At 42.8% G+C, this 14,174-nt stretch overlaps 2 protein-coding genes across 2 annotated transcripts; one reads left to right on the forward strand and one right to left on the reverse strand.

The window, feature by feature from the left end:
- Window positions 1-192: 192 nt before the first annotated feature.
- On the reverse strand, window positions 193-2,663 carry LOC311486827 (DEP domain-containing mTOR-interacting protein). The gene is made up of 9 exons (XM_084542843.1): window positions 2,578-2,663; window positions 2,287-2,465; window positions 2,059-2,182; window positions 1,626-1,804; window positions 1,257-1,469; window positions 1,035-1,172; window positions 850-920; window positions 574-678; window positions 193-486 (listed from the first exon to the last, which is right to left on the reverse strand). The coding sequence occupies exons 1-9, from the start codon at window positions 2,658-2,660 to the stop codon at window positions 361-363; spliced, it is 1,218 nt and encodes a 405-aa protein (XP_084398969.1). The 5' UTR covers window positions 2,661-2,663; the 3' UTR covers window positions 193-360.
- A 2,291-nt stretch (window positions 2,664-4,954) lies between these two features.
- On the forward strand, window positions 4,955-6,737 carry mafbb (v-maf avian musculoaponeurotic fibrosarcoma oncogene homolog Bb). The gene has a single exon (XM_084542835.1). The coding sequence runs from the start codon at window positions 5,205-5,207 to the stop codon at window positions 6,177-6,179; it is 975 nt and encodes a 324-aa protein (XP_084398961.1). The 5' UTR covers window positions 4,955-5,204; the 3' UTR covers window positions 6,180-6,737.
- The last annotated feature ends 7,437 nt before the right edge of the window (window positions 6,738-14,174 follow it).

The raw sequence follows: 14,174 nt of genomic DNA on the forward strand, positions 1-14,174 counted from the left end.
CCACAAAAAGACGGAAGTCGTAGTAGGGAGCAGTAGGGCAGCGGCGGGAATGACCCAAAGTTTGTGTTCATTGTGATAAAAATAACGATATATTTTCTGTGATTAATTAATTGTTCTTTAATTCAGATCAATAAAAACACAGCAGGCTCAATACCATCGCACGTTAGCCTTCTTACTCTTGTTGCAGTCAATACACCGTAAATAGGCTGTAGATACAATTTACCACATGGAGATGTTCTTTTGTTTTCTATACATGAACTCTGGCCACATAGTATGTAATGCAAATATATTAAAATATTTTATATTCAGCTCTAGCATATACAACTGTGTTCAGAACAATAGTTTGACTTTATTATGTTTTCATTCTAGTGGCTCCATAACTTCCAACACAACAGTGAGAGGTCCTGTCATCACTAGTCTGGAGACGGTCTTGTAGTTCAGGTGAAGCACACACTGTCCATTCACCTGGCACACAAACTGCTGCACCTAAAGAGAAGTATGTCATATATGTTATATTTGTTCCTAGGTGTTAAATATGTGTAGTTTACAACATCAGATTTAAATATGTGAAACCTTAACTCCAGCAGCTGCTGCAGGACTCCCAGGGTCAACAGCCTGCACATAACAGGGACGACATCCTCTGACCACAAAGCCCCAGCCCAGGGCGTCTCCTATCACCTTGGATCATGGTAAGACAACTTTAGGATTTCATTTCTTTTGCTTACAATTTAAAGGTTAAGTCTCTAAGAATGTGTGGAGCTTATTTCTACTGTCGGGTTATACTAAATCCATACAGTTTAATGAGAGGACATAAATGTTGTTAAGTAGCCCATCATTTTCATAACTCACCGTCAACACTTTCTTGATGAAGGGTGCACCAGGAGCCAGTAACTCTTCACATGTGACATTTCTTTTAAGGACTGTAAAACCATTAAATTGATATAATTTTACATACGTTTCACAAGTAAGCCCCAGAGTAGTAAATACAAAAACTTTATTGTCATTTTGAAAGATCTGTCAGAATATTATCTTGCCTGATTTAGGATTAAATCTCACTACTGAGGCTGAGGTAATTTGAACAGGAGGTGGAAATCCAGCAGAGTGAAGCTGAAGGGAATTCAAGCTGCCTCGACGTCCACTGGTGACTTGTTTCAGGTCTTGACTAGAGCCCACTGTTATTAGGTCAGTGGGAAAGTTATTATTCAATTATAAGTATTCACAAAAAAGTGCATGCAAAAGTTGCAGACCGTATTTACCAGAATGGAAAGCAGTGTTGTGCTCCTGGGGTGGGTTTTTGCGTAGAACAAATGGGCTGTCGGGGTGGTTGTCCTCCTGTGTCGATGCCACCACGCTCTCATCACTGTCTTGCTCCCTTTCGCTTAACAGCTCAGAAAGGCGTCTGCGCCGACGAAAGTTGATGCAGAACTGATAGAGTAGGCCGCTGTCAAAGAAATCGTGCTTCTTTGCCACTAATGGTGGGAGTGAGAGAAAGAGCATGAAACAAGAGTGGAACATGTTTTAGATTGAAGTGCATTTGCTCCTGATTGCAAAAGTCCCAGATGGCCATCCACTGCTGGTAGTCAGTAAAAGACGTACATCAAAGGGCAAACGAGGGCTCCTCTCACCATGCTGAATGATGCCATGTTCCTGCAACGCGCGGCACAGCTCCAGTCCCCGACGCCTGCTCTCTGCCTCTCCGTTCTGAAGGAGCCAGTCAATAAACTGGCAGCCAGGGAAGGAGCGCTGATATGTCACACCATGCTCCTCTCTCAGCTGTAGAATGGAGTTCTTGTCCGCAATAAGACTGAAGGTGAAAACCACAGATCAGGTTTCTCATGACATGCAAATAACTTAAGAAAGAAAGAAACTAACTTAAGAAACACATGGGAGGTACTTTAAATCATTAAATTATTTATTATTTATATTACCAAAATACGGTGCATATATGATGAAAGAGTGCTGTGTTTCTGTATGGGTAATCTTCTCTCTGGCTTATTGATCATGTTATAGTATGATTGACAGTCAACAGACTTCCAGTGTAAACACAACAGCTCTTACTGTTCATACAGTCGCTGTCCCCGCATGAAGATTTTCACCTCTGTGTTGAAAGGAAATGTGCCATCATCTTTGCGGAAACGGTACAGCAGTTTGGCATCCTTGAATACAAGCCTCTTGTCACAGACTAAAAAATGCAGCATGCAGTTTAAAATAAGTCCTGAAAGATACAGTAACACTTTTTGCATTCATTCTCTTGCCGGTTGCTCTCCTTGGTGCTTTGCTTCTTACCGTGGTGAACAATGTCATGGTCCATGAGGTGCTGCATGAGGCACACAGCAGTCACTCGATCTGCAGCTTCCTTGTGGCTCACAAGCCAATCTATAAGCTCCTGTGCCACAAAGCAGTTAGGATACGTGCGCAGGTGGTAGCGTCTGTCCTTAATTAGCTTTCCATCGTGAAGCCTCAACCTTGAAGTGGCATTCAAATCAGCCATGAGCCTTAAATTTCGCATTAGTCATGTGTCTGACATTAAACATGTACTTTGCCACAATCATTTCCCATCACCTGGTTCCTCCATACCTGAGCTGTTCTCCTGCGATCATGACTTCAGTCTTATGTTGTCGAGCCATCGTTTTTCTCCTAACGCTACTTGTTCGCTCCATGTTTGTTATCGGTGGACTAGAGAGTAAGTGAAGCTCACTCTTATTCGTGGCCCTTTGTGTTTACAAAATAGTCACTGAAACACACAGGCCCTCCTAGACATGTGGGATAGATGTTGTGTATACAGAAAGAAAGAGTGACAAAGACATAAAGCATTTCAGGCAGTGTGCCGCAAAGAGAGGGCATCTCGACTGAAGTGTTGACACTCTGCTTTAATGTACTGCTTTATTTATACGGAAACTCTCACTAGCTGTTCTGTTGGCAGTTTTGATCATGCGCACTGTATGATATCCTTCATTTGTCCACTGTTATACAGTTGTCACTGTATAAAAGCACTAATCGACCCACTACAGCCATGGTAATGGATGGTTAGTGGATGTTTTGATGTAGACCATGTTTTCTGACAGGTTTTGTTCATTTTGATGTATTTTTGGAGTATTTTACTATCTGCAGCACGAAAAGGGAAAAGGAAAGAAAAGAAGGGGTCAGTTTCCCAGGAGACATGAGGTTACGTGTCAGCCCGTTAACATTGGATAAACCTGTATTAGGTCACGTTCTAAAGGTCACAATATGGTTGTCCGGCAACACAAAACTAGAAAAACGTGCTAGTAGCAGTACTTGTGTTCTGTTGTCTAACACAGTTCGTAGTGGATGACGATACATGTCATGCAAAGTGGCCCTTGGGATATAAAAGAGTTCATCCTCACAGGCAGCTCTTCCTGCCAGCTACATACCTTAGCAGACCTGTGGCACTGAGCAGACCTTAATCCCAAACCACCTCGACCTTTATCTATAGCTATAAAGCAGCTGTTCGATTGGTGGAGATTGTAAAAGGTTTAAATCCATGTATGTCATGAAAGTGAGGCCTAAAGTTTTCTAGAGCTGTTGATGATGTGTAAATCTTTGTCTTGATTCTGTTTATGTATGCATGTTGCGAAACAAATATAATCACACAGGCTGTTAGCATCCTAGCATCAGCAGTAGCTATACCACATGGCTTCGCCCTCCTTCTACTGTCATAAATCCTGTCATGTGTCTCTGACAAATCCTTGCCCAGTCACTCTGTGTCCTCTTTTTTCCTCTTCCTTGCAAATAAAACTGACTGAAACAATGCCCGACTGTTCTCCGATGGCAATTTCTATTGGTTTTGGCTTGAGTCCTTTTATCTTGTCAGTGAAGCTTTCACTGTCTTTGGAATAAGCGCTGCCTGAACAGAGTCACTTTAGGTCAGGAACATCGCTTAACCTTTCGATGTCCTGTGCTGCTGCATCACTTCTGGACACTCAGTTGTTCATTGTGTCAGACTTGATGCTGACCTGTTATCAAGGGATTTCTAGCAGGATGCAAACCATCCTCGGCGACTTCTCCGTGAGGTGTTGTGCATCTGAAATCTAGTCTCAGTGCATTCCTGATACCTGTTGTGAAATTTCATTTAGGTTATTTATCCACATTTCACCCATGTTCATGAACTTACAGACTGTGATCATTCATAATTGAGTAACTTGGAATAATAGAGGGAAACTTGAAGTCCCAAAAACAAAATTAATCAAACAACAAAAGACAGTTGACTTAAGATATTAACTGTGAATAAACACAATTGTATATTCACTTATAAAACAACCATTTATGCATCGGTAGTGATGTGACTCTTGCAGTGTAGGACCTTGCCCACAGGGTGTCAGTATTTACCTGTGTACTAACCATGGATACTCTTGCAGCCTCCTTTTTGTCGTTTATGTGATATCAGGCTGGCATCACTCATAAATAATCACAAATTCAGAACTTATTATAAGCCACTATTCACCAAGTTAATGCTCAAAGAAAAGGTATACATTTCAAATAGGCAAACAGTTTGCCCATGTGTTTATTAAGTAATACCAGACAAGTATGTCTTGTACATATTTTACTTGCCCTTATAGATAGATAGATAGATAGATAGATAGATAGATAGATAGGTAGTACTACATCCAAACGGTGAAGTGGGATACATCACCCTGAATGTAAATAGGGGGAAAGTCAAGCAATAAAGAGAAAACAGTTTTCAGAGGAGAATACGTGCCGCTGTGCAGACATGTATAGGTTTTGGTCAAATAACAGTCACGGACAGCTCGGGGTGGGGGTGTGTGGGGGGGGGGACTCATGGCAGCTTTTATGCAAATAGCCCTCTTGAGCGTGTTTCGATTGGAGAGCAGCGTGGAGGTGTAGTCTGGAGGCGTGACATCATGCCAATGCAGCTTTATGAAGAAAGTGCGCTTATCCTGAACAGGCAGAAGTGTGTCCACTCCTTTGGCAGCAGCGCATTTTTAGTTTGTGGCTCCTGAAGCCAAACAAGCTGCGAGGTGCAGAATCGCAACCCTGTACAGAGTTTGAAAAGGTGGCAGCTCGTTTTGCAGTGATTTTTTTCCACGTGTGTGATTTTTCTCCCAGCTGACATCAGAGTTTGGAAGTACTTCCAGTTTTTTTTTCCAAGTGAGTGCGATTTATTGACTGCATGAAATATCAGTGGACATTTGGAGCTCTTTAAAGAGACCAGCTTGCCATTTAACATGACCGCCGAGGCGCATTCGCATTTGCAGAAAACCTCCATGGATTTCGTCAACGACTTTGACTTGATGAAGTTCGGCGTCAAGAAGGAGACGATGCAGGGGCTGGATCGCTCTTTCACCGGTCTCTGCAGCCAGCTCCAGAGACCAGACTCCGTCTCCTCCACTCCTGGCAGCACACCTTGCAACTCGGTACCCTCGTCGCCTCATCTCAATCCGAACGAGCAGAGAAACAACCCCGGGGGCGAGCAGTTCTGGGTACCCAACAACGGGGGCTACCCTCAGCAAATGTATCCACAAGCTTTTGGCCTGACACCCGAAGACGCAGTGGAGGCCCTCATTGGAGCCACGGCGCAGCAGGGACACCCATCTGCGCCCCACGGCCACCACCAGCCACCTTTCCAGGCCGACTATGAAGGGTACGGCCACCTGGGCGAACCTGTCCAGCACTACCCGGGCCTTCCGGGTCACCCCGACATGCAAGGTATCCCCAACAGTCACTGCCAAGACTCCTATCTGAAAGACGACATGGGGAGCTCGTCCCCTCAGTCGCCGGAGCAGGTCGTCGGTACGCACCACCATCTCCAGCAGCAGCACAGCCGCCACGACCGGCGATCCAACGCCGACACGCACTTCTCCGACGACCAGCTGGTGTCCATGTCCGTCAGGGAGCTCAACCGGCTTCTCAGAGGCCTAAGCAAGGACGAAGTGATGCGTCTGAAGCAGAAGCGCCGGACCCTGAAAAACAGAGGTTACGCACAGTCCTGCCGCTACAAGCGCGTCCAGCAGAAACACATTTTAGAGCACGAAAAGACGAGCCTGGTGTCACAGGTCGAGCAGCTGAAACACGAACTCAACAGACTGATGCGGGAGAGGGACGCATACAAACTTAAATGCGAGAAACTGTCCGGTGCAAACTGTTACCACGAAACTGGGTCCACCAGTGACAACCCTTCCTCGCCCGAGTACTTGATGTGAGTTTGTCGATTTTCTACAGGACTGATTCTTTTCCATGTGGAGGCATTCATGCTCGCCTTGCTATTTAATACACAACCCCACAGAGTTTCAAATAGTCTCGGACATAAGGACACGACGCAAATAATTGTAATAGAACAATTTACGAATGGAAAAATGCAATGAAGCATGCATGCAGGACATGTATGAGATGTTTTTATTTTATACAAGCATATCTGTATTTTATCTGAAATGACACACGTGAGGATGTTTGCTTTTATGAATACACAACTTTAATCCTTTTATTCAGTTACTGCTCGACCTTCATTTTGGTGATTCTGCTTTGCTTAGATTTCTGTAGCTGAAATTATATTTTGTGTTCATGCTTCCTTAAAATAGAAAACACACTGAAAAGAATGATGCTAGTAATTACACTTGTGTTATTTTTATAAAGTTGATTCTGCTGGACAGATGTATTCCTTATTTGCTTTTCTTTTTAAGATAATATACAATTATGCAAAAAAAAATATGCAAATTGTTTTTCCATCTCATGTTTTTTTCATTTAAGAAGGATCAATAAATCTATTGTGACTTTTTAAACATGTGTCTGATCTGCTGACAAAGTGCTGTCCTACGCAAAAACTGTCCATACAGTGAAACATATACTTAACATACACATCCTTTTTTTTAAAGCTCAGCTAACTACAGTTGCAGCTGGGATCTAGTCCAACATTTTATTGCAATCATATTCTCAATATAAAGGGAGAAAATTGCTTTTAAATCTCTAGACAAATTAAAGGAGATAAAGCCAACATAATATGGGCAGGTTAGCGCGGCGTGTTAGTTAATTCATAGTGTGTGTAAATATAAAAGAAAATGGATTTATCTATGCGCAGTGTAGCTATGATTAAGCAAAAAAAATATTGTCACCTCTATAAAGTTTTCTTGGAAAATTACACTATGATCTAATAAAATTTAAAAATCATTCAGGCGCATGGTTCACATTTTAAGAAGTCCACTTTAATTGTGTCATAAAATCAAATAAAAACAGTGTTGTTTATCAGTTCAGTGGTGAATGAAAGGACGAGTGGCGCTCTCTCCTTCCCTGACCTTTGCCCTTCATGGAGAGCTGCTTCCTGTGGGACCCCAGCATGTGAAAGCACAGGGGGCTAACTGGCAGGGGCTGTTGGGCACAGATAAAATGGAGTGGAAATCAGGCTTCCCCTCTGCTCTCTTCCTCAGACAAACAGATCACCTCTGCATTCATTAACAGAGGAAGAGCGAAACAACAACCACAGCACACTGTTCGCGCTCCTTTGGCCGGCTCCGAAGGATTTTTTTCTTTTTGTTCACATGATGTTTTTTTAAAATCCTCAAGCAAATTTCCTGAACACAGATCATTCTCGGTTCGAGACTACAATAATATTTGGATGACCGTAATAGAGCCAAGGCCAGTAAGATAATGCGTGATAAGTGGTCACATTGTAAATTGCGTTTATAACCTCTGTGATGGCCTGTGCACAAAAAAACCTTCGAGAGTTTTTTCACTGTCAGAAGACTTTGTCACGGCTCTCTCCTTTGCGAGAGTTTAGCCAGGCAGGTGGCTCGGTTAATGGCACCTCGCCTTAGCCTGGAAACCAGGTTCTCTTCTCATGTGTGACCCCTGACAGTTGTGACCTCATCCCTCTGTTGAGGGAAAGCAGCTCTAAAGTCACACCACAGGTGCAAAAGAACTTTCCTCCTAAAAACAGGCCCCTGAAGGTCGACCCGCTGCGCCGGGAGTCTGTGACGTAGACTTTGAGAACATCAACGACATAGGACACAATAACCATATGATTATGGCTCTGAATACTGCTCCTCAGTATTGTATTGCTGCTGGGAATCTTTAATTAACCCGGCGTGTCATATATGGCTTAAGACTACATTTATAGACACAGTTTAATTTTGAAATGTTCCATTTAAGTGGTTCCTTTTATTCTAAATGTATTCATTAACAGTAAATCTGCTCAGATGACTGTTTGAAAAATGAAATTCACCACCAATTTAAATAGCAAAAGATAACTCAGTTGCTTTAATTAAATGTTTTTGTTCACACAAATCAGTAATATTTTAAATTACACAATGTCAACTGTGCATCTCATAATCAGGTAAAACATTAAATGTGTAGAGGCCAAAATAATTTAACATTTAGAGTAATTCATTTTGTAAATGTAAATGTATATGTGCACAACACTAGAGAAAATTAAGAGCAGGGTTTTTGTGAAAATGTACATTTGCATGTACCTCACACCGCGCGCACTCTTTTGGTTTTTCGAACGTGTCTTTGTGTGCAGCTGTGTGTTTGCGTACTTGCGTATACATCACATGTGAATTTCTAAGCAACAGTGGAATAATACAGTAGAAGTGTTGGCGAGGAGAGCGGTTTGTGGTGCTGTGTGACAGTGTGCAGGGTGCCATTGTAGAAACGATTAGCCAGCTCTTTTCCCTTGCATGTGATAGGCTGGTGGGCCTGATGTGGGAGCCTCGCACTTCCCCCACACCCTCCCCTTCCTCCTACCCGCCACCAACACCCCGAGCCCACAGCGCCTGAGGCTGGCTACTGAGTCAGCAGGAGGGAAAGGTGTCTGCACGGCTGTGGCATCAGAACAAGAGAGAGAGAAAGCAAAATAGCTGGAGAAGGATAAAGAGCGGTGAAAACGGTTTAGAATAGACACGCTTGCATTTTTAAAAAGCAGGCCGAGAGAAGGAACTACTGCGTGAATAAAAGTCAGGATGAGATGATAAAGCAGGTTAAAAAGGAAGGATCATCATCTCATATATTATTTTAAAATCTCTTCTGCAGTAGGCTTTTAATTTTCTAGATTAAAAGGACAAGATGTCCATATAACACACAGTTTACACATAGAACAATGCCCTCAGAGTGGCTAGTGTTCAGTGGAAACACTCAAATGTGTTCATTAGAATCAGTTGAACTGGGTGCCAACCTCTTGGCCGGACGATGGGGTTTGCCAAGGCCTGGCTGCGTCTCAGACAACGGACACAGACAGAGGAATGCTGCAGATACTCACCATTGTGTGGAGAGAGGCAGAGGAATGCAGGCTGCCAGGCTACGTACACTAACACCAATGAACACAGCCAGAGGCCTCGAGCCATGAGGGAAGGCCAGGCCAAAAGAGCCCTCAGTCAAACATCAGTTACCGCTTCCATCTGTGATATCATACCCATCTCCCCTTGACAGTGTTGGTTTGGTCCATCTCAACTGTCTAAACACTAGTTGAAGAGCTCCTGACTGACTGTTAGAGATTAGATATGACATGGATGTTTTTGTCAATCATATAACAGTTATTTAATCAGCTGAGTAAATATTCTTCTGTTTCAAGCAAACACAGCAGAGCAGCCACTGAATTCTGCATTCACGCTAATGATTGTAACTAATCTTGTGTGGCTAAATGTCAGCTGACCAGACATTTGACCCCCAACAGCAAACCATTTCCAGCCCCAGCCAGTTCTTCCACCGCTGTTTTGCAACAGTTAAGTCTCATACTGGGTGATGGTCTATAAGAGAGGCTTCACGTGAAGTGCAGAGCAGAGATTGGGATGGAGGACAGGATGGACGAGTGGCTTCCTCTTTCACTTCCTATATGAGGGTCCAGTCAAGTGACTCTTTGTGAGAGTGTTGGGTTGTATGTCGCAGGAAAACGCAGCTTCGGTGGCTGTGGTTTCCGCTCAGGATGTCCAGTCCTTTCTGCGCACGGTTGTGACACTGTGAATCATGCAGCGATCACACACGCACACAGGCGTCTCCATGGACATGGCACTCACACACATACACAGACATGTGTATGCAAACTGCACATTGCCATGCATTTGTGCACTCTCTCTCACATTTTTTAGAAAAATGTGATCGTGACAATAATTATGTTTAAAAAAAAAAAGACATTATTCTTTTCCTCTGCTTATTGCCTTTGCTCCTGCACAGATTATGACGGCATTTTTTTTTCCGATTGCCACATCTCGAAAGATTCCACAGTAATTATGATTGTACTACTGGTAATGACTAAAGAAATCACATGACAGTCACTGAAGGAACCAACGGAGTGGATTAATGTGTAGCTTCAGAACTACAATAAAGCTTGTCTTGCTATCTTAGTGGCTGTAATAAGGATTCTGGCTTCCTGGGGACGTTGTGTTCAGCGTGTTTGTGCATGAACTCCCGGGGATCTGATTGGAAGGCCCTCTGATAAAGTGCTTGTCACGTTTCAGTGGACACCACTGAGAGAAGTGTGACAAAGTCCTACCATATTACAGACCCTGGACTTTGGATACAGAGCAAAGGGTGATCCACTGTATGTAATAATTATACAGGTTCCTCCCAGTGTGACAGAAGCCCTGTAAAACAGCCTGTTAAGAGAGGAGGAAAACAGAGAGCACACACAGGAATGCACAGCAAGGGTACATGAACTGAGCAGCTGATGTGAAAATGAGTCATCGTTTTATATACATCCTTATAATCTCAACACCTTAGCTTTCTGTCCAGCTTTGGAGACACGTAACATTCAGTGATTTCATGAGTGTGACGCTGCAAGTTTGCAGTATAAAGAAGAGAAGAGAAGAGAAGAGAAGAGAAGAGTCTTTCCCTTTCATTCTCTGCTAGGATTTCCTGTTCTTTTTTATGGGGGTCATGCAGCTGGCAGACGCCCTCCTGTTTCTGTCCGTAACGATGACAGCCGTCCATTAGTGCACAGTAGAAACACAAGCCACAGAGGTTAAGTCAGACCCCCCCTTCTGACAGCCGCTTTCCTTTCCACAGCCCCCAGACCTCAGTACACAACCTACCTATCTATAGGGGAGATAATTGTTGCTCTCGCTGATTAAGGGTCAACTCCTGCTCAGACACCAGTATGTGTGAGTTTAACACAACCTGGAAAGCAGTTCCAGTCCCCAGGGACCGTATTGTGTCTCTGGTCTATAGCATCCGGGAAAAGTAAAGGCGGGTGGGCTGGTTTTTGGGAAGAGCGCTGCAAAAAAATAAGCAGCTCTCACCTCTATCGGGAAAGGAAAGACAAGAAAGTACACATAAAATAGTTTTAAGTCAGAGCGTGTGTAGGAGTGATCGTTTGAGATAATGTCAGTCTGTTACTGTGAGTTTAAATGAGCGTTGGCTCAGAGAGTAGATGCATCTAATTATATTTCTTAACTTTTCTTAACACATTCTAAGAACATATAATCACAAATAACTAGGGAAGTAGATATGATCAGGTGAAGTGCTTTCAAACTGTCACATGTACCATTCAACACCCTCCTTCATCAGTTTCTGCGGGTGTTACTGACATGAGAATATGGCAGCAGTGTCATTCAGTTTGGTGAAGTCTAACAGGCCTCCTTGGAATTGGGTGTGTCACTCTCCCACTAATGTGTCATGTTATCATCTTCCTTGTGTCATAACTCTTCTCAGAAGCACTCTGCTGAATTTAAAGCCTTGTAATTTTTCCTACCAGCTGATTTTAGCGCCACAGTATCCCTCTGTGCAGCTGGAGGATTTGGCAGAAGATTGTTCACACACCCATTCTTTGATTCTTTGGCCATCTTTGTCATCATGTTCAATGTTAAGCCTCTGCTAAAATAACTGAGGAACAGCCGACTGCGCGCTGTGGTCAGACTGTCAGGGAGAGAGGCCTGAGATTGGCCGATGCAGAGCTTATAAGGGATCTATTTAAGGGGAGGCAGGCCTTTATCCTACAGTGAACCCATGTACTTGTTGTTTCTTTTTGTGGCTAAGATACAGGAAGTACTTTGTTCTGGGTTCTTTAATGGAAGAAGAAAAGAAGAAACCGTAACTTCTCGAAAAAATTAAATGAAAGGTTGCAAGTGAACAACAAAGTTTATTGAGGGTGTGATATGAATTCCCACTGAATTTAAGATAGAGTTCACTTGCAAGACAAAGAGTCGTTTGAGATCGACAGCAGTCACATGAATCTGACCCTTTTGCCTTCGAATGCAAGCTGGAAAAAAAAAATTATGGCTACTGGCAAGTAACGAACTGACATATATGCAATAAAAGTAGTGATCAATGATCAACTGATTTTGGGGCCTTGGGGGAAACAAGCTGTGAACACAACAAATGGAACATCACTAAATTAATCCTAATATGTCAAACCTGTTAGATAACTGTTGACTGTTTACTGATCCCTCCAATATGGAGTCGCAGTTCTTACCACGTAGCATATATTATAAGGAAGTATTCCCTCTTCTTTTAGGGCGTTTTTGGCCATATAGACGTTTTAGCTGTCAAGTGGTACACTGTGTTCACAGGCTAGCTGCTTGTCTGGACAGTGTGTAGCTGCCCTCTGTGTCTAGAATTGCTGCTGAACCACTTTAGCCATTTGATCCTATGTGAAAGTAAATAGATTTGGAGTCTGTCACAACATGAGTGGCTGTGTGAGGCTCCACTAAACTCAGCTAAGTCACAGAAGCGCTTTGATCTCATGTCAACATTCTGACATTCTCACAATGACAATGTTCACACATTGGTGTTTAGTGAGTATAATGTCTGTATATCCATGGTTAGGATCTTAGTTTAGTGTCACAATAGCGTGTCCACATCATGAGGGTGCTAGATGAAAAATCAGGGGCTCACCAAACTTATTACAGTTCATTGTAAGAAGGGCACAACTGTCTGTATATATGACCATTGACAAGCCCTCCGTGACCTCACCCGCAGGAAGAGTAAGAGTGGGTTTTGAGACTCAGTGTAGCGTCTCCAGCCGTCGCCACCTTCCTAATATTGTGTAGGTCTCCCTTGCGCCTCCAAAACAGTTGTGACTCATCAGAGAATGGACATGGGCCTTCTGAGGGTGTCCTGTGGTGTCCTTGATCATTCAGAGAGATAGAAGAGGTAGCACACCCTGTTGTGGAAAAACAGCTTTTATTTTCTGAATCTTAAAATTAAAAAGTGCAATAAACACAGATGTTCTATAGCAGTACAATGGCTGAACGCATAGTCCTGAGATAACTAGTCTGCCAGTGCATAAGAGGACAGTACTATTGTTAAGGTAATTCAAGTACAAACATATTGTTAGCCTCTTAGCATTATTGCCTCAAGTCATTTTTTGGCCACTGTTACAATATCAATAAAAAATACCAATGTGCTTGCTAAAAATTGCGTTTTTTCTTGTTTTCCGAAAACATTAAAATATGACTTAGGCAATTATGCTATGAGGCTAATTGTTACGCCCCTCTGTTTCCTCCATTGGCTGTGCAAGTCTTTGGCTTGTGATTAATCATCTTAACAAGCCACACCTGAGAAGACCAAATAAAGGGCCTTGTTGAAGAAGCCTGGGAGGATCACTTCAGCTGCTGAGGCTCGTTATGTCAGACCTGGTGTCTTTTTTGTCTTTGTTTTAAATTAAATAAACCCTTATTTTTCTAACTCCGTCATTTGTCTCCACTTTATGTTGCGCCTCTCGAGCCGGGTCGTAACACTAATGATGAGGTAAATCCATTGAGGGTGTACACATTTTGAAGCAAAATAAAATTTCAGATGTTAGACAATAACTTGCAGGCTTGCAAATTGAATAATTTGTATGTCCAGACAAGCCACAGGGCTTGTGGCTAGTGTTGGTCGGCTAACGTCAACTTCCTTAGCCGACGGCTAACGTCGGCTAACGTCAACTTCCCTTATCCAGTCTGAAGACTGAGACACACATTTTGAAAGACAGTCAGCCCGTACGAAGAGATCATGTATTTTAAATGTCAGATATTCAAATAACATCTTATCTTATCAAATAATATTTTAGTCCAGTCTCATCTCGGTATCGAAAAAAGACACAAATTTTGTCACACTTTTCATCATCAGATATTAGATTTAGCTTAGTCACAGAAAAAAATGGTTTTTGATGAATAACAAAACCCCAGAGTTTCCCCTTGGTCGAGATATTTAACTTAAAGCAGCGAATGTCAAACCTCATGGTAGCATTAGGGGACAAGTGGTGGATTTTAAATGAAACAGCTGAACATGAG

The sequence above is a fragment of the Chelon labrosus genome (genome assembly GCF_963514085.1).
Source record: "Chelon labrosus genome assembly, chromosome: 4".
Lineage (NCBI taxonomy): Eukaryota > Metazoa > Chordata > Actinopteri > Mugiliformes > Mugilidae > Chelon > Chelon labrosus.